The sequence below is a fragment of the Coenobita brevimanus genome, chromosome 74 (genome assembly GCF_032717465.1).
Source record: "Coenobita brevimanus isolate Jiangsu-jjx chromosome 74, ASM3271746v2, whole genome shotgun sequence".
In the NCBI taxonomy this organism is placed as follows: domain Eukaryota; kingdom Metazoa; phylum Arthropoda; class Malacostraca; order Decapoda; family Coenobitidae; genus Coenobita; species Coenobita brevimanus.
In genome coordinates, this window is record NC_137027.1 from 34,205,391 (window position 1) to 34,231,713 (window position 26,323).

At 41.8% G+C, this 26,323-nt stretch overlaps 1 protein-coding gene across 1 annotated transcript in view; it reads left to right on the forward strand.

The window, feature by feature from the left end:
* LOC145407821 (uncharacterized) overlaps window positions 1-26,323 on the forward strand; it is a 262,418-nt gene that overhangs the window by 183,966 nt on the left and 52,129 nt on the right. Inside the window, exons 23-28 of the mRNA XM_080278678.1 lie at window positions 2,126-2,392; window positions 6,858-7,284; window positions 8,103-8,190; window positions 9,389-9,489; window positions 13,444-13,611; window positions 20,226-20,413. Coding sequence (XP_080134804.1) covers window positions 2,126-2,392; window positions 6,858-7,284; window positions 8,103-8,190; window positions 9,389-9,489; window positions 13,444-13,611; window positions 20,226-20,413 — 1,239 coding nt within the window. The remainder of the gene's footprint in view (window positions 1-2,125; window positions 2,393-6,857; window positions 7,285-8,102; window positions 8,191-9,388; window positions 9,490-13,443; window positions 13,612-20,225; window positions 20,414-26,323) is intronic.

Consider the following 26,323-nt stretch of genomic DNA (forward strand, 5'->3'; position numbering starts at 1 on the left):
ATTATATACAGTGTAATTGGCATGGTAACAAGCACTACTATATTGCCAGTGTATGGTACTGTACAATCATTGACATGCAAGCTCGCACTCATATGTTTGTTCGAAGATGACCATTGAACGCAGTCACTATCAGATGTGTTAGTGGTAGTGATGGAACAAAAGTGTTTTGTTGAGTTGAAGCAGCATATGAAGTGAAATAACTGCCAGCTTAGGTGAGTTGGAACTGCTGTAGTTTTTTTAATTATTTTTGGTGTTAAACTGCAGGTGAAGTGGAGTTAGGTGAAATATCTGCTGCACCAGTTTAGTTGAGTTGGAAACTTGTTTTTAGACTTTATTGGGTGGGTGATCCTTGGCCAAAAATGTACCCCCATTGAATCCATAATTGACGATGCATGATAAATTGTGTTGTAATAGATAGTATTTTCAGATGCACCCTCATCATAAAACAAGGTTATGATGTATAATAAAATTGTGGTATCACTTTCTTCTACATTTTTTTTTTTCCCCCCCCACAGATTTTCTAAATTCAGTGTTCCTATGGAGGCATAAGAACACAAACTCAGATGCTGTAAATTACTTGGATTATTGTACAGAGTCTGTAACTTCTCCACTGACGAGCAGTTAGCTATAATTTATGTCATGTACACTCGCAGCTAGAATGTTGCCCACCCTTGTGGAACAGAAGTAAAGACAGTAATTGGGAATACTGTACGTTAATCTCTCGATTATCTGGACGTCCATTGTCTGAACAAGCCATTACCCGGACACTGTGATCTGGCTGTATTAAATCATTTTACGAACGTTTTTGCATTTCATCTTGACAAAAGGAATGTGTGTGGGTGAAGATTATCACCACATGAACAGTCACTGCAGGGTATGACCCTGCAGTGGTGATTGCTTGTCTGTGATTGATGGGTCTGCTCAATCATGGTAAGTGCTTGGCTTTGGTTTATAGGTCTGCTTGATCAGATGGGGTCAAGTATTGTACAATGTACTGTAGTGGCCTTTTATGTTGGCATTCAAAGATGGGTTGTGTACTAAGGGGGAACCAAGGGAGAACTCCATTATCTGGATGGATCTACTTTTTGGACATGCCTTTGGCTCTGTTACATCAGATTATTGAATGAGGCTTTGGTTACATAGTTTTGGCCAGTGATCCAGACTTAAAAAAAATCAGTGTTTCATTTATTGGTATTTCATCTCACTCACAGATGACACATAGTATCAGTTTTGCTTTCATGTAGTGTGACAGTTTGTTCTCTCATTGTTTTGTTTATAAAGGCTTTAACATCCTTGCATGTGTTGATGTGTTGACTTTGGTCACTGAATAGCAGCTCTCCGTGCAGCTTGATCTCTAGCGGCCTCTCAGTTCATTCCCTTATCCATGAGGTCACACTTTATGGCCTCATTCCAGATTATTTTTTGGTCTGCCTCTTGTAGCTCTACCCTCAGCGTTGACACCACTTACACTCTTCACACAGGTGTAATCCTCCATCCTCTACACACTCCTAAACCATCTTAGTCTTCCCTTTCTCACCAGAACACTTAATATAGAAGTCCCATCTTTCCAGTCAACTCTTCATTCACAATCTTAACCCACCCAGGCCTGTAATTTAGGGATTTATGTATTTTAAAGTTTTGTTACACTTCCATAAGTATAAAATGGTCTTGCCAACTTTCCTCTCGTATTAGCAAATTGCAATGCAACATTTTCAAACAGTACAGTTTATCAGTCCGACTCATCTTTCTTGTTTCAGGTTTACCTCTCATTTTTTCCATCTTTTGTCGTATTCACCCCAGTTACTTTTTCTCTGTTCATAGTGATCATGCAAAATACTGTATTTGTTTAGTGAGATGATCTATTATATATTCTGTTACAGGATTGCTAATGCCCGATGATTTTATTTAGCTTCAGAGACCTTCTGAACTGGAGTAGTTAGATACTCTGTTGCCATCATTATCTCCTTCTTTATTAACAGTCTGATCATAGTTAAGTATAATCATTTGACTATCAGAATATGAAAGTATATCATTGGATTGAAGGAGTTAAATCTTAAAGTCGTATATAATCTATATAGTAGCCATGATTTCTAAATCTTAAAACACATGTTCATTGTTCCTGCAGATTCGTGTACGAGTGGCTAAAAGAAGAGGGTCCGATGTCCATTCACGATGCTCGTCTGCGGGAACAAGTGTCGGAGTACTTCCCCCCTGAGGCCCAGACATATGTGACCCAGTGTGGTGGTATTAGAGGCTTTCTTACACAGTCTCTTAAATTTGCTATGATTGATGACATCATCTGTGCTGCAAGTGATGTGATGCAGGCCCAGGAAATGATGTGTCAGGAAGTCAAAACCAGGATGAAAGCTGCTAGATACCTTACCAGGTTCAGGTTAGTCTTTTCTAGACTTACACACTAAGCGTAGAATTATCATATATAGTACTGTGTGCTTATCAGTTTGTTGGCTGTAGACAAGAAGTCCCATCAATATTGGATTACAGCTACCGGCGGGCAGTTATACATGTATTCAGTGGAATGAACATGCCACATACAAACAGTTGATTTAATGATATGACTTAGTAGTTCTGCTAGTGTGTATTAGAATAAAAATTCTCAGGCTTAGTTATTTCTGCTCTTTAGGGATCACATGTACCGTCAATCTTCGAATAACATGGATAGTATGGACTGGACAAGAACCGTGGTACTCAAACCCATGTCACTCAAACAGTATGTTTGCATGTATAATGATACAGTGAAGTCTAGCCACTTGCCAAAACTCTCACTTTTACCCCTTCTTACCACCCAGTCCCACTTAAATTACCCCCTACTTATACCCACCATCACGTAAAACATTGAAATAGATATAACTATTGTAATTATGAACAAGCTATCTATCTTTATCTATTGCCAGACGCCTTAATCCCGTAAGAGGTGGCCACAAACAAATCGCCTCCATGTCGCCCTGTCCTCCATTTCATTGCCCTGCTCCCAGCTCACACCCCCCTCTCTCATATACCTCTACACTCCATCTCAACCTTGGCCTCCCCCTCCCCCCCTTCACCTAACTCACACTCTCCTCGTCAGTCTCTCGCTCTCCATCCTCTCCATGTGTCCAACCACCTCAGTGTGTTTCTCTTAATGCTTCGTATCACATCCACGTCCACACCACAATTCTCCTTCGCTTCCTAATTTGTCAGTCTGTCTCTCCATGTGACTCCACATGCTCCTCTTTAATAACTTATTTCCACTGCTCTCACTCTTGACTTCTGTCGTTCCAACAAGGTCCAAGCTTCACTACCATACGTTAAAGTTGGTATCACAGTACCGTCTTGTAGTAACTCTTTCACTTCCATGCTCATTTCCCTGTTTCTTATCACTGCTTTCAAGGAACCAGCAACCTTCCTTCCCTGTTGCACCTTTCAAGCACTGCATCCTCTACTTACATCCTTACTTATCACACTACCCAAGTATTTAAACACACTCACATTTTCCATTTCCTCCTCATTCAACCTCACTGTACATTCAGTGACTTCATTTCTCTCGAAGACCATAACTTTACTCCTCCCTATATTCACTTTTATATTCTGTTTCTTACACACACTCCCAAACTCATTCACCAAGCCTTGCAGCTCCCCTTTGTCTTCACTTAACAACACAGTATCATCTGCAAACAACAGTACAGGTAGTTTCCAAACACTGCCATCTCTCACTAGGGCCGCTCCAACACCCACTGCCTTACCTTGTATCCCTTTTATAATCCCATCTATATACAGATTGAACAGCCATGGAGACATGATAGATCCTTGTTTCAATCCAGCCTTCAAATAGAAAATTCACTCAGTTCACTATCCGCACGCACTGCAGCCGTATAAACAAGTATTGCATTAAAATAGCGTCATCATCATCATCATCGTCATCCAGACTTCTTTTCCCACTCAAGGGCAGGGTGAGGAGTAGCAGTGTCAAGACAGCCCAAATTTGCCCAATCCATTGGGCCATGCATCCATTCACTCATCACTCGAGTCCCCAGAATCCCGGCTCTATCAGATTTGCCAAAACCATTCACCACGTTTTGTAGCTTCACATAAACGTATCTGATTGAGTCAGTCTGGACGCTGCCACGTTATAAAAGGGTGCCAAATCCCTGATCATGCACTTCTCCTCACAACATTCATCCAGCCAGCTTGATCTCTTGTCAGTTCCCTAGCCTCACCTTCTTCCACACCTCATTTCCTCACACACTCATCCACCATATCTCTCCACCATATTGGCCTACCTCACCTCCTCCTTCCTTCAAATTCACTCAGATATACCTTTTTCACCACTCTATTGTTATCCATCCTCTCCACATGACCATACCATCTCAGTACACTCTCTTCGGTTCTGGTGTCCACTGACCTCCACACTCCACATCTTTCATGAATCACATTATTTCGTATCCTATCCACCATCTGTACTCCACAGACATTCCTCAACAGTCCCATCTCCACTGCTGTTACTCTTGATATTTCATTTTCGTGCCATTAACAAAAAACAAAGGAGTAAATACAAACGACAGTGATGCAGTGATTCAAGCTGTTTTCTTATAGACCTACACTCTCAGGGAAAATGATTTTAGTAATAGATACATCTCAGGCGATTACCATTTGATTTGTGATCAAAAATATTGGAGAACAAACAAAGTATACCTACTTAGCAATATTTCAGAAAGCCACCTGAATGTCCCCGATAGCATGGTTATTGCCAGCCTCACCGACTGGGCATGACGTCAACACGCCAAACAAACTCAAATGTATAGCTTAAAACCATAAATAGCAGTGGAAGTCTAACTGTAGTCATTGAAAGGTAACTGGGAGGCTTCACTTCTCAGACCCTAAATAATTATAACCTGCCTCACAGCATGCGAACTAAAATGTTCATTGGGTAAAACGTTCGCCAAAACATTATCGAGTGGTAAGAGCGTTTGTTAACCCCTAGGGGTTGGGCATTATTTATAAAATCAACCATCAGGAGCGGGCATTTTTCACAAAAAATTGGTGATTTATTAAACCTATCTAAAAAATCTCTGAACCCAGCAAAGTACAACTCTTTAGCTTTAAAATGAGTGGTGTTCCAATGTCCCACGATTATTTATTGTAGAGCAGTGGCTGAGAATGTAAGAGTGTGTAAACATTCTGGAATGGGGACCGACATTCCCATGACACAGTCAAGAACGGGGACCATCCCTTAGGGGTTAATCATGGTGCATTCGGCAGTTGTCACAAGACCATGCATAAAGCAAATCTTTATATATATCATGGATGGAGATATTCATTAAAATATGATACGGGTTAGCAAAATAGTGCTTGATGTTTAAGTCAGAATGCTTCATATTTGGTAAAGTCTAAGCTACGCGTAGTATGATAAACAATAATGGAACCTCCTGTTTCCTTCCATCTACTCTTCCATCATCCAATCCTATGTTGCCCCATGAGGAGCGTAAGAGCCTGGGGCTAGGGAAATTGGTCCTGACATTTAAGATGAGAGTGACCAGCCTCACTCATCCCGGAATGGCATTATGTGAGCAGTAAACCTCAACCATCCCTTGGATATAAACCTGCATAATGTCAATTCAATTGGAGCACCTTACTTACCTACTAAACCACTAGACATCATAATTGGGGTATATGGATACCACCCAGCATAGTAAATGGTTTCCTGGTGTCCAGGAAACCATTTGGCTTGTCACTCAGTGTAGATTCACCCATAGGTAGAAGGAAGAGGAAAGGATGAATGAAAGAGAGACAGAAGAGGAAGTGTGAAGTTACCTGTTGGCGAAAGGAAGAGGAAAGAATGAAGGAAAGAAAGACAGAAGAGGAAAGAAGGAAGAGAGAAAAGGGCAGATGCCCAAAGCAGCACTACATCAAGTGAGTGGATGGTGAGTGCCCCCACCTACCACGAAACTTGTTTAAGAACATTAAAAAAAAAAAAAAATAGTTACTACATACGCTGATCTATATAAAAATAAAAAGAATCCTGTCAACACTTCACTCCAATAAAAAATTGGAAATACTTTGTCAGTATCGTACATAAAAATAACAAGAGTTAGGCTAGGTACCTGTGTGTTGTTGGTGCTTGGTTCCCCGCCACTCTCCCCCTACTGCCCACTTCTAATGTTGTCATTGTTGGAATGTTGCTACTTCGCGGCACTGTCTTCATAAACATCTAAGCCAAATCCTTTGATGTCCGGGGCTGAAACAATGGAGTTGACCTCGTTTTCAGAGGTGCATATTCCCAGATATAAGCTGGTCTATCATAGCGAGTCTGGCAGGTGACGTCACTACGCACGACTTTCAAATTGCATTGCCTGGGCAGGTGACACTTCCTGCATAAGCTCGAGATCTTCCCCTTGTTGCAAATTACCTCTCTATGGTCGACTTTACACTGAGTGACAAACCAAATGGTTTCTTGTACACCAGTAAACTATTTACTATGCTGTGTGGTAACCGTATATGGTAACCAGATTTTGTCGCCTGGTGGTTTAATGGGCAGTTAAGGTGCTCCAGTCGGATTGAGCTGGTGCATGTTTATATCCAAGGGATGGTTGGGGTTTATTGCTCATGTAATGCCACTCAGGGGTGAGTGAGGAAGGTCACTCTAATCTTAAATATTAGGACCAACTATCCTAGCCCTCGGCTCCTATGCTCTTCCTGGGGCAACACTGGATTAGATGATGAATGAATGATTATGACATGTCACATTATGCTGACTATGTTAGTACAAAACTGTATTACTTAACTCTGTGTTACTCAAGGATTGACTGTTTATTGATTTATAGTTCACCTTTTCATCTCTTCCCCTTTTTTCCCCTTCACAGTGATGGACGGAAAGCCAAGAAGTTCACTCACCTTCTTGACGACAAAAGTACCTGTTCCTCTGCATCTTCTGTCTCTCAGCTTGCGGGTTCTGTGCTATCTTCTGCCTCCAAGAATACCTCGGAGTCCAACCATTCCTCCTCTGTTCTTTCCGTTTCCCAGAATGCCTCTACTCCCTCCATCATCCCATCTTTATCCACTGCTTCATCTGCTCCCCCTGTCTTCACGCCTTCATCAGAGCCCTCTGCTTCTACTCCGTTGACTCTTGTTCCCTCTGATGCCACCATACCTTCTGCCCCCTCTCTTCCTCTTACATCCACTACAGAGTCTCCCACGAAATCAGAATATGAGACAGTAGAGATGCCTGAAGAAACTCCAAGTCCCATTACACAGTCAAGTGAATGTGTGGATAGCCTTGATGCATTTGAGGTAAGGAAGTTTACCATATTTTACCACATTAAAGATTCTCCGTTGTTGTTGTTGTTGATGTTTTGGTTTCAGGTTCATCTGGACATGAACCCAGTGGACTGCAGGTTGAAGTTGCCCTTTTCTTGCAGTCCACTCTCCTCCTCATGGGGATTAGGGAAGGAGACAAGGAGTATTTGCATAACAACGACATAATGAAGATGTCCAATTCTATTGGTGCTACTGCATGAAGACATCCCTCTCCAGTGCTAAAAATACTCAGGTGAATAATACACATGCTAAGTTTTAGGAGGAGTATTTAGAAAATTGTTCTTAGGTATAGGAGAGAAAAAATATTGCCATAATTTTTTGAGACTTCTGTTCCCCTGGATTCACCAGTGAGAAGTGGCAATTTGTATTATTAGGTAATATGTAGAGTTATATAGGATTCCTGGTGATCTGTCCATTGAATTTACTGTTGATTAGTACACCAACAGTTTTTTTTTTTAATTACATTCAGGACCTTACCTTACCCCACTGTGGGTAGGAAATAGAGTTGAAATGGTGATGTGAGGGTGATAATAATGCCTTCTGATCTAATGGGTTAGGGCTCTTCAACCAAATGTGGGTCATAAAGGGATGATTAGAGTTGAGCAGCTGTTAATTTTGATGTTAAATGGTTACACTGAGTAACCTGACCTGGGAACCTTTTGCTTCTGGGTCAGTAATGGGTTCAGTGACAGATGCATACATGATTTTTTTTTCCATTGTTGAAATTTTGACAGTCATTGTGGGTGCTGCTTGTATGATAGCTTATGTTTTAATTATTGTTGTTTCTACAGCTTTTGAGCAGACTCAACCCCACTGCTCCGGAATTTGAGCCACGCAACTCGTTAAGTGAAAGCACCCCAGAGGATGGTCTTGCAGCAGGTGAGTGGGTGGTGTTGTGTGGCTATAGAGTGGAAACTCATGGTAAGAGATCCATGATGATGACTGAAGTCATAGGTATTTCGTTTAAGATGAGAGCAGTGAGTATTTTTCAGTACAGTATAGAATACAATACAGTCATCCCTTAACATCCGCGTTTTTAACATACACGGTTTATATCCACGGGTGGGTATAACATAAACGGGTTTAAATATCCGCAGGGATACAGTACTGGGGCTGGATTTACTAAAGCATTTTATTGTTGAACTGTGCTGACACTGTTCACTGCAAGTGTAACATTATCCCAGGCACAGTTCATGGCTGTTTAAGTGATGGCATTATCCAGTGAATCAGATATAACACTCTTCCTTTTGGCCATTTCATTTCTTTATGCCAGTAATTCATCAGGGAAAATGTTAGAACAGGCTGGGAGTATTTCTTTTCCTTTATGTACCCTCAATGAGCTGGTCTAAACTGGTTTGCTGCCCCCCCCCCCCTCTCTCTCTCTCTCTCTCTCTCTCTCTCTCTCTCTCTCTCTCTCTCTCTCTCTCTCTCTCTCTCTCTCTCTCTCTCTCTCTCTCTCTCTCACCCATCGTCGAGCTAGTCTAAACTGGTTTGCTGCCCTCCCCACCTCTCTCTCTGTCTCTGTCTCTCTCGTAAGTACAATAGTAAGAAGCAATACGCATCCGAATCTCACTGAATGACTAAAGCATTTTATTGTTGAACTGTGCTGACACTGTTCACTGCAAGTGTAACATTATCCCAGGCACAGTTCATGGCTGTTTAAGTGATGGCATTATCCAGTGAATCAAATATAACACTCTTCCTTTTGGCCATTTCATTTCTTTATGCCAGTAATTCATCAGGGAAAATGTTAGAACAGGCTGGGAGTATTTCTTTTCCTTTATGTACCCTCAATGAGCTGGTCTAAACTGGTTTGCTGCCCCCCCCCCCTCTCTCTCTCTCTCTCGCACCCATCGTCGAGCTAGTCTAAACTGGTTTGCTGCCCTCCCCACCTCTCTCTCTCTCTCTGTCTCTCTGTCTCTCTCGTAAGTACAATAGTAAGAAGCAATACGCACCCGAATCGCACTGAATGTTTGATTACTTCTTCATTCAGATGATAACGACGAGGATGATGACTACGATGATGATGATGATGATGATGACGACGACGACGATGATGATGATGATGATGATGATGATGACGACGTTGGCGATGAAATGGATGATCAAGAAGGAGAGGAGGAGGAGGAAGAATTCAACCAGGATGATCTCTTTCAGTCAGATGAGGAGGAAGAACAGGTGAGTTGACTGGGAAGAAGGAGAGTTGGTTGTTGTGGTTGTTGTTGCTTATCCATCTGATCAAGCAGACCTGTCAACTGCAAAGCAACACCCTCAGTGGTGTTTTGCCTTTGGATCCCTACACCATTGATGTGTCCATGTCATATTGTGGCGTGTGCTTTGCAGTGCTCCATTTTGTTTGTTCTATTGTGTGGGTATACTCTACAAACAGAATAAATGTCATTTGTGATTCCATTCAACCCAAATATTAAGCTGGTGGTTGAAAAGAGGTGGGTGATGTCATGATCTAAGCCTAGGTAGTTGAACTTGATCACATCTCTTTAACCCCTACACCGCGGGCATGTTTACCGATGTTTTGCGTGTGCCGCGGGGTTATTCGGGCTCTGACAGACTCTCAAAAAATATTTGCCAAAAATCAGTTATTAGTCCTAGAATATTAAAATTACATATGCTTATGGCACATACCTTCAGCTTTCTCCTGGAATGTTTGTTGAGCCTTCGTCTGTTACCGTAGGACTTGTGGAGACTTCGGAAGTTGGGTAACGAAGTCTCCACTTTACACTTCCCAACAACCCATAATATGATTACCACAGCCAGATATTAACACTATAAACACTACTCTATGATTTTCAAGTAGTTTGGGATCCATACTCCAAAAAAAAAAAAAAAACTGTGAAAGCAATGAAAATTATGAGCGCGTCTGACCGTCGCACTTGCGCTAGTTCGCTCTTGGTACTCTGTCATTTATTATTCATAAAACCCCTCACACTTTATATTTCTATTACTATATAACACTTATATATATCTACTGTCTTTATCCATAAGTTTCCTTCAGTAGTATTAGTTTATTGTCACTGTAGGGATTCAATTTCTTTCAGTAAAATACGTAGCATTCACTTTCTCGTCCTGTATACTAGCATTGAGAGTGAATGTCACTTTCATCTTCACTCTCATAACTCATAGTATTCAGACATGCTAGAGTGAAACTTTCACTTTCATTACTCCTAGGGTATATACTCTATCTATCTATCTATTGCCAGATGCCTCAATCCCGTTTGGGGTGGCCACAAACAAATCGCCTCCAAGTCGCCCTGTCCCCCGCCATTTCACTGCCCTGTTCCCAACTCACACCCCCCTCTCTCATATACCTCTCCACCCCATCCCTCCATCTCATCCTCGGCCTCCCCCTCCCTCTTCCCCCCTCCACCTCACTCACATACACTCTCTTCGTCAGTCTTTCACCCTCCATCCTCTCCACATGGCCAAACCACCTCAGTGTGTTTCTCATAACGCTTCCTATCACATCCACATCCACACCACAACGCTCCTCTATATCTTCATTCGTCAGCCTGTCTCTCCACGTGACTCCACAGGCTCCTCTTAAATAACTCATTTCCACTGCTCTCACTCTTGACTTGTGTCCTTCCAACAATGTCCAAGCTTCACTTCCGTACTCGTATTCTTATAATACTACTCATTTACATTTCTATTTACGTTCTCTATTTTATTTACGTTATTTACATTTCTGTTTTATTTACACTGTGTTATGCACTGTCACTTGAAGTGACTTATAAAACTATTTTCCATTGTTCACGTATATTTACATTCATTACTTTCACTTGCAGTTTACACATTATTTACACATTATTTACAATTCTACTTGCACTGTTTTACTCAATAGAAAGATCGTAGTCACTCTTTTATCAATTGTCAGCCCTTTACCTCTTTCCACACGAGGTTTAGTAGGGGGTAAAGGTCACAGGGCCCTTTGCATGGGGGTGAAAAAGGCCCTGAAGTCAGCAAGAGGAAACAGACGTACCTCCACTTCGGAAGATGAGAGTAAACTGATAAGGGAGGGCCGGGTGGAGGCCTACTTAGGGGATATTCAGTACTACCAATGTTAGCTCTTGAAACAGCTATGTCTAGCACTGAAATGATTGGCAGGAAATCTAGACAATACATTATAAATTAGGTAGTTCCAGGTGAATGTAAATATCACTTAGGCTTCTCCCTTCCCTCCTTATATGTATATTTATTATGAAAATAGATTATACGGCATATTTCAAGGGGAAAAAAACAGCGAAAATTAGCGAGCGAGTGCACGTGAGGTGTTGTCAGGTGATAATTAGCCAATTCCAGGTGTATGGCACTCTCATTTACCTTATTTCTTTCTTGTATATATTATTTGTTATAAGAATAGGGCATAGGGTTTATTTCAATGGATGAAGTCAGTGAAGAATTCCAGGGAAGATTTACTTAGCGTAGCACGGCCGGGCAGGCGAGAGGATAGGGTAATGGAGGGGGGTTAGGGAGGGGAGTCAAGAACGGGGAGAAATGGCTAAATTGTCAACAATGGATGGGAGTACAGATGAGATTAGGAGTGCTGACTAGTGTTGGACATTGGCAGTACTGATAGATGATACAAGCCCCCACTTGGAAGCCCGGGTGAATTCAAAATAACACAGAATCACAAAAGCGACGCCCCGTGGTATGATCCCTTGCTCCCAAGCGTCACGAAAGTGACGCCCCTCGGTTAAGGGGTTAAGGACACTTTCATTGGGTGGATGTCTGGAGTGCCTTCAGCATTTCAGCAGTCAACCCAGACACTCCTGCTTTCTTCCCCACCTGCATCCTGCCTATTGCCCTGCTCACATTAGCAGCATCAATCAAAGGCCAAGGGCCAAATACTGGATCTGCTGGCTCCAAACCTTCCCTATTCCAGTCACTCCTCATTCAAACAACTGGTTGTAATGGTCTCTCGAGGCATTATTAGTATCCCCACTGTTCGCCACTGCCTTTCCTTCATCATTTTTCACATCTTTGTCAGATTTGCCACCATAAATGTCATATTCCTCCTTTCCACACTATGTAGGTTATCAAGTAAAAGTCTCTGTGACAAATTTTGTCCATAAACCTCTTTTCTAGACCAATGTTTGGCAGCCAAGTGTTCTTTGTTACCACCCCTTTTCCATTCCCAGAAAAACCTTCTTTTCTCCTTAACTGCAGCTATTCACCCTCATCCCACCACCGAGTTACTTTATGTCTTAGGGGTGCCCCTTGTCCATCCACACATTGAATCAGTAACTCTCAGGAGATTGTTCTTGAGAGCCCTACACTGTTCGTTACCACTTCTGTCAATGGCTCCCCATTCAGCAACCACTCATCTTGCTATAGAAAGCATCGCTTACTGCTTGGTTTTTCAACTTCCATATTTTCTTCGTAGGTGCATAGGTCCCCTTCTTCATCACCCGCTCCTGGCTTAAGCACCATGTCACATGTCAGTAATTTGTGTTGCTGCACACACTCATCGCTCCTGGTAACTTTAGCATCCTTCACCAACCTATCAACCCTCGTGACCAAGAAATAGTCTGTCGAGTTACTATTTCCCCTGGACTCATATGTAATCAACCTGCTCTCTCTTTTCCTCAATGTTTGTTGCATATAATCATGTTCATTACCTCCCCAAACTCTAGTATCTCTTCCCCTTTGTCATTCCTTGTACCATATGCACATCCCCCATGCACCCCCTCATATCCTCGACTGGATATTTATGCCTTTGGGCTTGAATGTGCAGTGAATGAGAGTGGCTCATTTAAGCTGGCAGACTTTTGATTAGCTCTCTTTTTCTCAGTTTTTTGTTGCCCTTTGGACTCTACCACATCCTTTCCATAAGTGGGAAAAAGAGGTCTGGATGATGATGAAAATTGATTATTATGATGATGATTGATTGGTTGATGATGATGATGATGAGTGATTGATTGATGATGACAATGATGACGGCAGTGGCGGTATCACACACTGTCAATCATCCATTCAGTTGAGGCCCATTTACTTGTATTATGTTCTGGCAACTATAGTAGAAGACAGTTTTATTTACCTTAGCTACTGTAAGATTAGCTGTAGGGATGATAAAGAAGTGATATTTCATTTGTAAACTTTCTTGTTTTTTTTTAGGTGTTTGAGCAGCTGAGACAGGAAAATACTGACCTGAAGGAGAAGCTGGTTTGTTTGGAGAAAGAGAGACAATCCCTTTATGACAAACTCTGTCAGGCTCGTTCACAGTCCAAGAGTGAGGTTGGCAGCCTGAAGCAGAAACTTGAAGAAATGACTGAAGAATTGAAGGTAAGAATTATGATTTATTCCATATCAGTACTTTATGCAGAAGATATTATGAATGAAGCAGTGTTACTGACTGCATAGTTAGTTTAGTAGTAATGTAAAGTATGTTGCTTTCATGGATCTGGAGCTTTCATGGATCTGGAGAAAGGCATGTGATAGATTGGGAATGTGATATGTGGGGAGAATGTATAGACGGAAAACTGCTTATTGCCGTTAAGGGTATGCATGAGGGTGCAAAGGTATTAGTGTATTTGGAAGATTGAACTGTTAATATAAAACAGAATACTCATCAGGACCAGATCCACTACTTTGGAAAACGGATGGGGGGCTCGATTCCTAGGAGGCATATTGTTTAATCAAATCAAGTTGCACATATTTTAATTCTTCTAGTCAGAGGAGTCCAATAGTATAAACATTAGTGGTACATGGCATTTTATCCTTATTACTGAGATAAGGAATTTTTATCCAAAACTACTTTCCACAGAGAGGGTGTATCATAAGTAATAACTAATGTTTTCCGATAATAGAAATAGAGGGAATGTATGCCCTCCTCCCACCTCCCTAAATCTGTTCTTTCCAGTACCAGTGCAAGTAGAGCAGTGGATTTGGTAATGTCTAATGAAAAGGTTATTTTGTGGAAATTGTCTGTACTCTTGTTTACTGATGATGATGTTTTCTTAAGTGAATGAATTTGGAAGTGTGTATAAAAAAAAAAAAAAATGGTAATATAAAAATGTAGGAAAATGATTTGGAACAAGAAAGAAAATGTGAGTGGGTATGATGAGAGCACAGTGTGGTAAACATGATTTGATTTGGTCTTTATGAATGTAGAAAAATTAAGAAGAGTAAGAAAGAAAATATGAATGTGAATGATGAGAGCACAATATGGTAAACATGTTTTGATCATGCACAGAGATGGAATGTAGAGCTCAATAACAGCACAGTAATATTGTGAAGAGGTTGAAGAATGAGAAGATAATAGATGTTGCAGAGTTACAGTATATGCATTTGTGATTAAATGTATAATATAGTTAACCCGTGGCGTCCCGTCGACATTCTTTAACCCCTTAAACGCGGCCGTGAACAGTCGACCCCCCCCCCCCGAGTGGCGGGGTTGTTTTGCGGTCTGAGTACCTGTAGGAAAATATTAGCCAAAAATCAGAGATTAACCCTAGAACATTATACTTGGTATGGCAGATAGTACTTACATTCAGCTTTCTCCAGAGACAGGTGTTGAGCCTTCGTGGACTACCCAAGGACTTGTGGAGACTTGCAAAGTTGGGTAACCAAATCTTCACTTTCACACCTCCAGCAACCTGGTTTCCCCTCTACCACAGCCTCATTCTGTCACAGTAAACTTTATACTACAATGTAAAGGTAGTTTGGAATCTGTATTTGTACAATAAGCACTGAAAATAAGGCTAAAATCAACGGAGCGTACGGCCGACATGCACCGTGGCGTCGGTCTTCCCGTCACTCAACAAACATTTCCATTTTCACAGCTAAAAACATGTATACTACATTATTTTCAATCATATTACTTCCCAAAAGATCACCACGGCGCGCTTTTTATTCTGCCTTATGCCTGCCACTTTATTCTCGTTCCTGTCGGCCGCTTGCACTGACTCGGAAGAGCTAGACCTCGCCATAATGTCACTTTGAAAGCCTGCGGTAAACTGACGCTAAACAGGGGCAAACCGTGAGAAAAAAAGCTAGTGTTACAACTGGGGAAACAAGCGTTTCCTATTAGCATAAACTGCTTGTGAGAGGAGAGCGCAGATTTACAGTTCTGAGTGCTCAGAGCGCTGCCATGTATCACAGCCAGGCTGGCCGGGCCGTGGGGGGGGGGGGAACGCGATACTTGGCAACAACTGAGGTCAGTAGTACAAAGGTAAAGTATGCTAATTGTAGCTAAAGGGTGGTGGTACTGATAGACAATACCAGCTGGAGCCTGCTTGCCCGTGGTTATTCAAAATGTACTAGAATCGCAAATGCAACGATCCGCCGTTATGTCCTTTTTGCCGAGTGTCGCAAACGAGACGATCCGCGTTTAATGGGTTAACGTCCACACGTTTTGTCACTGCCAATCCCGTCGACGTACATAAACGCGAATCAATTGCCAGGCCCCTAATTTGCACAATTTTCGCGAGTGATTTTTGGTACGTATAACGTGACACCTTCCTCTACAAGATGCCAGGCAGGGACAATGCCTTACCCAGCATGACCTCCCCCTCCCCCCCGCACACCAGTCTCAGCAATTCACCTGTTATCAGTGACCTGGCCAGTAAAGCCATGTCATGCCACGGTACGAAATTCAGGGCCAGAGTGATTCCCCAATCAATGACAATGCGGAGGACAAACTTTACATAGCATTAGAGGAAGAAACAGTCTGAAATGATAATCTGGTAATGTGGCAAAAAAAGGTCAAGTATGGTGATGATTTAGTGAGTGAAACAATGCTTATAATGCCCATATTACTGCTTGAAAACCAATATACTCTCGTACTACATATAAATTCATACCAAGTAAATAAATTAATACCGTTTATGAGTGGTGTGAAATAGTTATCCTCCCATAGAACTTGTTTTCTTTGGTGCCAGCCTGTTAGAAAACCCAGTAAGGTAAGGAGGTACTCCTACCTGTATCGAGTATTTTAAACCTCAGGTGAACGATTTCTGTCTGAATTTTTGATGTTTCTCACCAAAAGCGAAGGTTTGAGCCAAAAAAAAAAAAAATCCAAAAATGGTCGGGATTGGGGGGAGTCAGTTGTGGAAAAGTGGTCGGGATGGGGCGGGTTAAGTGCCATTAATGAGTTAGAATGCCTGGATAGTGCAGTTGCACCATTTAGTGGATGAAAGCTTTGATTGTGCATTACAAAAGCAAGGGTGACCAGGGTTAATGCAAAACATAGGTAATGTGGTTGTGTATGCTGACAGCAGGTCGTCCCCTCTATAACTTTGAGATGTGTTTGGGAAAACCCATCGTTGAGCTGGGGTATCATTAAACAGGGACATTATAACAGAAAGTATAGGGATGCGTTTGGGAATCTTAGGATTACCCTCCCCCCCCCATCTAAGTCCAAAACCCACCCAAATGAGTCCAAAAACAAGTTTCTAGCTCACCTAAACCCCCAAATAGCTAAACTAAGCCTAAAAGCAGTTTGTAACTCACCTAAACCCAAAAATAAAATCTGAAAATCATCAAAAATAAGTGGAAAAAAATCAGACTTAGTAAACTGTACCCCAAAATGACAGTGTTCACCCCACGTATTACTAAAATATATTAATCTAAGTCTAGAGACAGGTTGTAAATCAACCTAAACACAAAATTTGTCTAAAATAACATCAAAATTGATTTTAAAAAAACTAAACCCATTGGACAACCGGGGACTGGCCATTGATAAGCAGGGAAGGGTGTTAATTTTTTCATTTTGCTAAGGCAGGGTTTTGTATAGTGATGGATCGTATTGTGGAGAATTCTTGTATTTTAAAAGTCATGAGAAGAATAATAGGAGAAGGTAAGGAACATATCATTCCTGATATGTGATGAACTGGGTTATTTCTGGAGTAGTAGGGGATGTGTGAGTTAGTTAATTGCTGTAAATATACAGAATGGAAATGGCATATGAGAAGTACTGCACAATAATGTATACATGGCATTTATTTGTTTGTAAAAATCATGTGATTTGTGGTAGGTGGGGGCACTCACCATCTACTCACTCGATGTAGTGCTGCTCTCGAGTGTCTGCCTTTTCCTCTGCTCCATCCTTCTTTCCTTCCATCCTCTTTTGTCCCTCTTTCCTTCTTTCCTCGTCTTTCTGCCTACGGGTGACTTTACACTCCCTCTTCTGTCATTCTTTCGTTCATTCTTTCCTCTTCCTTCTGGCTGTGGGTGACTCGACACTGAGTGACAAGCCAAATGGTTTCCTGTACACCAGGAAACTACTATGCTGGGTGGTAACCAGATGACCAAATTTTGGCGCCTGGTAGTTTAGTGGGTAATTAGGGCGCTCCAGTCTGATTGAGCCGGTGAAGGTTTATATCCAAGGGATGGTTGGGGTTTGTTGTTCACATAATGCCACATGGGGATGAGTAAGGCTGGTCACTCTTATCTTAAATGTCAGGACCAAAATGCCTAGCCCCCGGCTCCTACGCGCTTCATGGGGCAACATAGGATTGGATGACGGATGGATGGATGGAAAAATCATGTGATAAGATGAGGAGGGAAGGATTATGGAAAATTTTTCCACTGTACATAGTGTGTGGATGGAATACTGCTGAATACTACAAAATTGATTATGTGTTGGTATTATGTGTATGGACAGATTTATGTATAAATGAATAGTCCCAGTACTAATGCTGGAGTGAAACAAGAGTATCTGATGACCCCTTGCTTATATTTAGTACGTTGTTTATGTCCAAGGGGTGGTTGGGGTTTATTGGTCATATAATGCCACTCTGGGATGAGTGAGGCTGGTCACATTAATCTTCTATGTTAGGACCAACTTGCCTAGCCCCGGGCTCCTATGCTTCTCATGGGGCAACGTAGGATTGGTTGATGGATGGATGTTGCTATTAAACCCCAGTCTGTCTGGCTGAGCAGACCCATCAACTGCAGGGAAGCAGCTGTTCCTTTAGCACCATCCATTGCATGAACCAATATTCCATGCTTCATGTGGGGAAGGGTGTGGAGTTTTAGTTCCTGAATGGGCACCACATATGTCTCTCTTCACCCAGTTGATAAGGGCACCATAGTAGGCTTCTCATCACCCTGTTACTGGTTACAGTAGTTACCCACAGTATGCTAGTATGTGGGCGGCAGAGGATGTCGCGTACTAGGAATTCGTGTACTCTGAATACATAAACTTATGGGAAAAATAACATATGGGCGGCACCCCCCCTTCATGGGCAACCCTTGAGACTACTTTCAGACCTAAGTATTGTACTGTACAGGGAAACTATCTAAGACATATTATCTAAGATACGTAAAGTAAACCAACATGATTATGGCTTTACTAAATCAACAAGGATATGGCTTAAGTAAACCAACAAGAATATGGCTGCTCACCTTAACCCAAGAGGACAAAGGCTTAACGGAGGTAGGAAGGGGATCTGAGGCAGGGTGAGGCACCTAACGTGGGTTTCGGGAGAATTCGTCATCAAGTCAATTCACCATCACAGCAATAACAAGACAGTTCGCCGTCGTTAAGGAAGACAGCTATGGGTGGTGCTAGAATATGAATTCAAAGGTGACTACAGTGAGGAAGAAACAAGTTAATTATTGTCTGATGGTGAATTTTCTTGGAACCCTAGCGTGCACCTGCATCACCTGACGCACCACTCACGTCACCAGCACCTTCGACACTTTCACTAGCTAATGCACTCACTTCGTTCATAGACCCTTCTAAGTGAAGTCATCACTTCCTACACTTGCAACTGACGGTGTTCGATGTTCTTGAATTCTTCCTTGAATTTATATAGGGCACACAGTACCCGGCTGATCCCCATCATTGACAAGTCTCCATTCTCCATCACTGGTGGTTGGCGCTTCTTGGGGTGGCACTGTCGCGTGCTCGGGGTAAACCCCGGATTTGTGCCACTCTTCGCTGCCGTCTCGCCTACAATGAGTTCAGTTCACATACTATTAATAAATACACTAAAATTTGGAAAAAAGTAGGCCTCGCATACAATGAGGATCGCGTACTCTGAACTCGTGTACTTTGGGTACCTACTGTATTTGGTTACCATCCAGTGTTTTAAATGGTTTCCTGTATTACAGGAAACCATCAGGTATATCATTTTGTGTAGAGCTACTTGAAATTGAAAGAAGAGTAATTAAATGTGAAAGGAATGAGGAGAGAAATTGGAAGAGAATAAGGCAGACACAGAAAATGAATGATAAAGGTGAAGGAAGAAGTTAACAGTAGATGGATTTATGAAAGATATTGAAACAATAAAGTTATGGAAAGGAGCATGAAGCTGGTGAGAAATGGTATTTCAGATCTGATGTTTGCAGATGTTTCTGTGTTCTTTGGTAATAGTGAATGGAATCTTTGCAGATTAGTTAATTATCCCACTCTGATGTCTCTTACCTGTAGTTGTGGCACCATCACATAGGTTCCGTAATTGAATCCCAAACACGGCTGCTAGCAGTTGTGCAGTCAGATTATGTCAGTATTACACTCGAAGATTGTGTGTGATGGTGCCATATTTGCAGGTTCAAGATAAGATGAGAAAGAATACTTGGCTGCAGTTGTACATAATCAAGTCGATAGCACACACTTGTTGCAAATGGATAGCTAAATAAATATAGCAGTTATTATGGATATCTTCTTTCCTTGGGGTTGGAGTAAAAAGATTTGAATGCTTGAAAGATAATTGAAAATATGTATGGTCTGTTTCACTGGACTTTATTCTTAGAGCTTATACTCTTTGTTTTCTCTTTCCTATTGTTAATGAATAAGAATATAGTTGTGATGGTGGCAGTGAGTTGGTATTAATTTCTCAGTAATGTTTCATGGTGCATATATCATTTGATAGCTACAGTTGAACATCGATACAGTGTGTGTAATCTAAATGATATTAACTAACATTCCCCCCCCCCTCCCCCCCCACTAGAACACAACAACAGAGAAGCAGTCCTTGGCCACCTTACGTGAGACTGACACACGAAAGCTGAAAAATGATTTGGGGCGCCTGCAGGAGGAAGTACGAGCAAGCCAGGCTCGTTACCAAGCCCTCCAGATGAAGTATGAGCTGGCCAATGACCGCATTAATGAGTTGACCGCAAAACTAGCTGATGAGGAGTGAGTAATCTGAGTATTTTAATTTGTAACATATTAACCCCTTCTTAATGCCACTAAGGGATGTGTAAGGCTAGTCACTCACATCTTTAATGTCAGGACCAACTTGCCCAGCCCCAGGCTCCTATGCTCCCCATGGGACAACACAGGATTGGATGATGATGATGATTAACCCCTTCAGTCTGGTGATAGTTTTTTTTTTTTTCCCCCACCCCCCTAACCCCAGATAAATAGAATCATCTGGTTATAGCTAGTGACCTTTTGCCCAGTAAAGGGTTAAGGTTGGCTTTAACCCCTATCTCTTGTGGAAGATTTTTTTCTTTTTCTAAGCCTAGTAAAAAAATAAGGCATTAGTTATTATTTTCGCTGTTGCAACTACAGGCCCATTTGGCTGTGAACCTAGTAGACTGCAGGAAAATGGCCACCTCAGCTGGTTGTTACCATAGGTCTTTCACTGAGGTTATGTTGAAAGATTGTCTGTGTTGTGATAGTGTTATGCAGAACTTGATTGTGATGTGGTGTGTTGGGGTTGCATTAGCATGTGGTCATAGTAGATTGTTTCAGTTGTATTTGTATTGATACTGTAGCAGGGGAGAATGAGGACTGCATCACAGTCTGGCTGGGTGTGCTCATGTCACTCTGGGTAGGGTTGTTTCAGAGGAGTGGGTGCCCTGTGGTAGTTCATGAAGGATGGTATTTGGTTGAAGGTTTTGGTTGGATGTAGTGTCTGTGTGTTTATGTACTGTATGTATTTGGTACATGTAGTTTTGGTTAGAGGAGCAAGGATGTTGCTGAGGAACTCATTCTAGTGTTTGGTGTCCGTTCACTTTTGCTGTTTCTTTGTGGTGGAGGGTGATACAACATAAAGCTATAAGGGTACAACATAAAGTTATAAGGGTGGGATGAGTCATGAGCTGAAGCAATGAACGGGCTGCCTCTCACATTTTGTGTGTGTGTGTGTGTGTGTGTGTGTGTGTGTGTGTGTGTGTGTGTGTGTGTGTTTGTGTAATATGTAAGGTGATATCCAAAAGTTCTCGAAATTTGACTAAAGATGGAAAAAAAAAATGTTATGTCCTAATCACCAACATCTCCTTCAAAGTACAGTAATCCTCTTGAGCATGCAGACACTGATCCCAGTGCATCTTCCATGATCAGAATGCATTCTGGTAGTCCTTCAGCATCAGCTTGTTCAGGTCCATCTGCAGTTCCTCCTGGGTCTCCTCATTGGTGTCAGATTTTAGTCCTTTCAGCTGGGTTTTCATTTTTAGGAAAGAGGAAAAAATCAAGGGCCAGATCCAGTGAATACGGGTGGTGGGGACAACCGCCATGTTTTTTTGGTACCAAAAACAGCAGAACAACAAGGGCATTGTGTGCAGGTGCATTGTCATGGCAAAGCACCCATCTGTTTGTGCGCCACTTGTCTGGATGTTTTTGCCGAACAAAATGTGTTAGTAAGTTCCAAATGGTAGGCCAACAACGTCACAAACATCGTGGATTGTTTTTCTGCAATATTTGAGGATGGTTGCATGAACTTTGGCCACATTGTCAGAGTTGAAATGGTAGAAAGGCAACCAGAATGTGTATCATCTGTTGATGTTTGGCCTTTTTAAAAATGCTTAAACCAGTCGTAAGTTTGTGTGACTGCCAAAACATTGTCACCAAATGCTTGTTTTAATATTTTGTGAGTTTCTGCCATGTTCGTCCAGAGTTTCATACAAGACCTGATGCACACACATTGCTCTTTCACATCCTCCATTTTTTAAATCACAAAATTCACAAACTAAACCAAACAGAACGATAAAAAAAACAGACATGCAGTGAATGCATCCACCCTGCAGAATGTCACTTGACTCACTAACAAAGAAATGTGCGTGCACTGCCACCTAGCATCCACACACTGTACGACAAGTGGTTTCTGCCCTTCTTTCAAATTTCGGGGACTTTGGGGTAGAACCCCTATATATATAGGTGATTGATAATGTGATTTTTTGTTATCCTCGTAATATTCTCAAGCCTGTGATTTGTGTTTTGGTAGCTAATCTATGTTTGTGTTAGTTAACCCCTAAAAGATGGGTGTCCGCATAAGCTGTTCAGGGGCACTATAGTCGTTCTATTTTATGAAGGCAGTTTGGGTGGGGCGATTTGGGATCTCACACTGTTAGCTCTGTTGTCACATCGCCGCCGACACACGTGTAATTATTTGTGTTCACCTCTCTCTCTCTCACTCTATTTTAAGCTAGTAACTACTTATAAATGAATTTTAAACACTCTGTATAGATGTAATTCAATAAAAAAGCTATAGTATAGTATAAATCTCATAAGACTTGTCAGCGTTGCTTTTGCGACATTGTCAGGTGGTGACACGAGGGACAGCCCGGCGTGAGCGGGTCATACTCGGTCAGTCTCCCGCCGTGGAAGCTATAAAAAAAAAAAACGCACCTATAGACTTGTACCTCAGGGGTGGTGTTGAAAAAAAGTCGAAAACAAGGGAGAAAATACAGAAAATAAAATTAGTAGTAGTTAATATAAATATGACAGAGAGAGAGAGCACGTGTGTGGCTAACAGACAGACTTAACAGACTGAGGTCCCAGAGCGCCCCACCCAAACTGCCTTCATAAAATAGAACGACTATAGGGCCAAAAAGACGTGTCTGCATACGCAGTCACGCCCTCCCAACCCTCCACCACTACACCCCCCCCCCCCACCAATGTCCCCACCACCTAGCACAACCCCCCCCCTCCCCCACAAACGCCCCACCATATTGCACCAGCCGATTATGTCCATCCTGAGCGTGTCATGCCATTCCGATTCCCGTCTTTAAGGGGTTAACCCCTACACCGCGGGCTTGTTTACCAATGACTTGCGTGTGCCGCGGGGTTATTTGGGCTCCAACAGACTCTCAAAAAATATTTGCCAAAAATCAGTTATTAGTCCTAGAATAATAAAATTACATATGCTTATGGCACATACCTTCAGCTTTCTCCTGGAATGATTGTTGAGCCTTCGTCTGTTACCGTAGGACTTGTGGAGACCTCTGAAGTAGGGTAACGAAGTCTCCACTTTACACTTCCCGACAACCCGTAATATGATTACCACAGCCAGATACAAACACTATAAACACTATTCTACAATTTTCAAGTAGTTTGGGATCCATACTCAAAAAAAAAAAAACACTGTGAAAGCAATGGAAATTACGAGCACGTCTGATCGTCGCACTGGCATTAGTTCGCTCTTGGTAGTCTGTCATTTATTATTCATAAAACCCCTCACACTTTATATTTCTATTACTATATAACACTTATATATATCTACAGTCTTTATCCATAAGTTTCCTTCAGTAGTATTAGTTTATTGTCACTGTAGGGATTCAATTTCTTTCAGTAAAATACGTAGCATTCACTTTCTCGTCCTGTATACTGGCATTGAGAGTGAATGTCACTTTCATCTTCACTCTCATGACTCATAGCATTCAGACATGCTAGAGTGAAACTTTCACTTTCATTACTCCTAGGGTATATACTCGTATTCTTATAATACTACTCATTTACATTTCTATTTACGTTCTCTATTTTATTTACGTTATTTACATTTCTATTTTATTTACACTGTGTTGTGCACTGTCACTTGAAATAACTTATAAAACTATTTTCCATTGTTCACGTATATTTACATTCATTACTTTCACCTGCTGTTTACACATTATTTACAATTCCACTTGCACTGTTTTACTCAATAGAAAGATCGTAGTCACTCTTTTATCAATTGTCAGCCCTTTACCTCTTTCCACACGAGGTTTAGTAGGGGGTAAAGGTCACAGGGCCATTTGCATGGGGGTGAAAAAAGGCCTTGAAGTCAGCAAGAAGAAACATACGTACTCTCGCTTCGGGAGATGAGACTGAACTGAGGACCAGCGTGGAGGGCCTGGAGGCCTGCTAGGGGTTATTCAGAGTTACCAATATTACTTCTTGAAACAGCTAAGTCTAGCACTGATATGATTGGCAGGAAATCTAGACAATACATTATAAATTTGGTAGTTCCAGGTGAATGTAAATATCACTTAGGCTCCTCCCTTCCCTCCTTACATGTATATTTATTACGAAAATAGATTAGAGGCCTACTTAGGAGATATATAATCAGAGCTACCAATGTTAAATCTTGAAACAGCTTTGTGTAGCACTGATATGATTGGCAGGAAATCTAGACAATACATTATAAATTAGGTAGTTCCAGGTGAATGTAAATATCACTTAGGCTTCTCCCTTCCCTCCTTACATGTATATTTATTACGAAAATAGATTCTACGGCATATTTCAAGGGGAAAAAAATAGCGAAAATTAGCGAATGAGTGCACGTGAGGTGTTGTCAGGTGATAATTAGCCAATTCCAGGTGTATGGCACTCTCACTTACCTGATTTCTTTCTTGTATATATTATTTGGTATAAGAATACGACATAGGGCTTATTTCAATGGATGAAATCAGTGAAAAATTCCAGGGAAGATTTACTTAGCGTAGCATGGCCGGGCAGGCGAGAGGATAGGGTAATGGAGGGGGGGTAGGGAGGGGAGTCAAGAACGGGGAGAAATGGCTAAATTGTCAACAATGGATGGGAGTACAGATGAGATTAGGAGTGCTGACTAGTGTTGGACATTGTCAGTACTGATAGATGATACAAGCCCCCACTTGGAAGCCCGGGTGAATTCAAAATAACACAGAATCACAAAAGCGACGCCCCGCGGTATGATCCCTTGCTCCCAAGCGTCACGAAAGTGACGCCCCACGGTTAAGGGGTTAAGGTTGGGGTCTAGCTTGGGTTAGCATTATTCACAGTTGTTCTGATGAATTGTTTATTGACAGTTTTCTGGGATTCTTTCCATTGTCTAAAGGTGTAGCTATTGAGTGTCTTCAGAACGTTGAGATTATGAGATGCCTTTGCAGTGATGTTGTTTATATGCTGAGAAAAGGTGATGTTTGTGTCCAAAGTAAGTCCTAGAATTTTCAGTTGCCTCTATTGGGAGGGGTAGGTTTACCCCTGCCACGCTCATCGCCACATATGAGGTGATATGCAGGCCACCTCTGGCTGTGCTGATCACCTCATATGAGGCAATGGGTCTCTGTGCCATAATTTCAAGCACAAGGAAGCGTCATTGATTTCCACGGGAACGTTGGCTCTCCATCTACACCATCAGAGGTGTTGCCAAGAACTGCCTTACCTCATTTGCCAAATACCACATGTTTAGCAATTCAGGTATGCAGGCTACCCCTGGCCATGCTGATTGCCTTATATGAGGTGATGGGTCTCTGTGCCATAATATCAAGCACGAGGAAGCGTCGGTGGTTTCCACGGGAATGTTTAGTCCAACTTTATGTCACCAGAGCTGTTGCCAAGCCCTGCCACACCGCAGTTGCCAAATACCGCATATTTAGTCATTTAGTTCTCGTGCGTAGCCCAGCAATGGCAGATTCTGGCCTGTCTACCTCCCACAGTGCTGGTGACTTATCGCCGCCCTCACACCCACCAAAGAGGTGTAGATTACAAAAAGACGAGGGTGATGAAGAGTTCAGGCCCAGAAACACTTGATCTGATGACAAAAAAACAACTTAGTATTTAAAAAAAAAAAAAAAAAAAAAAAAAAAAAAAAAAAAAAACTGACTCGGAGAAGGTAATCAGGTTGATAAGAAGCAGTGTGGTGGGGGTTTAAGAGGGAATCTGGAGGATGTGTTAGAGATTTATATAAATTTGGAGTCAGGAAAGTTATGGTTGATTTATTTGGTGAGACAGTTATTCTGTCTTTCCTGAGCCAGTGTTCTAGTGAGTATAGGTAGTCAGAGATGGGCTGCTACTTATTGAGTCTTGGAGTGCTGTGAAGCTGTTGCCAAGCTGTCAGCATATGACAGTGCAGTACTTCTATTG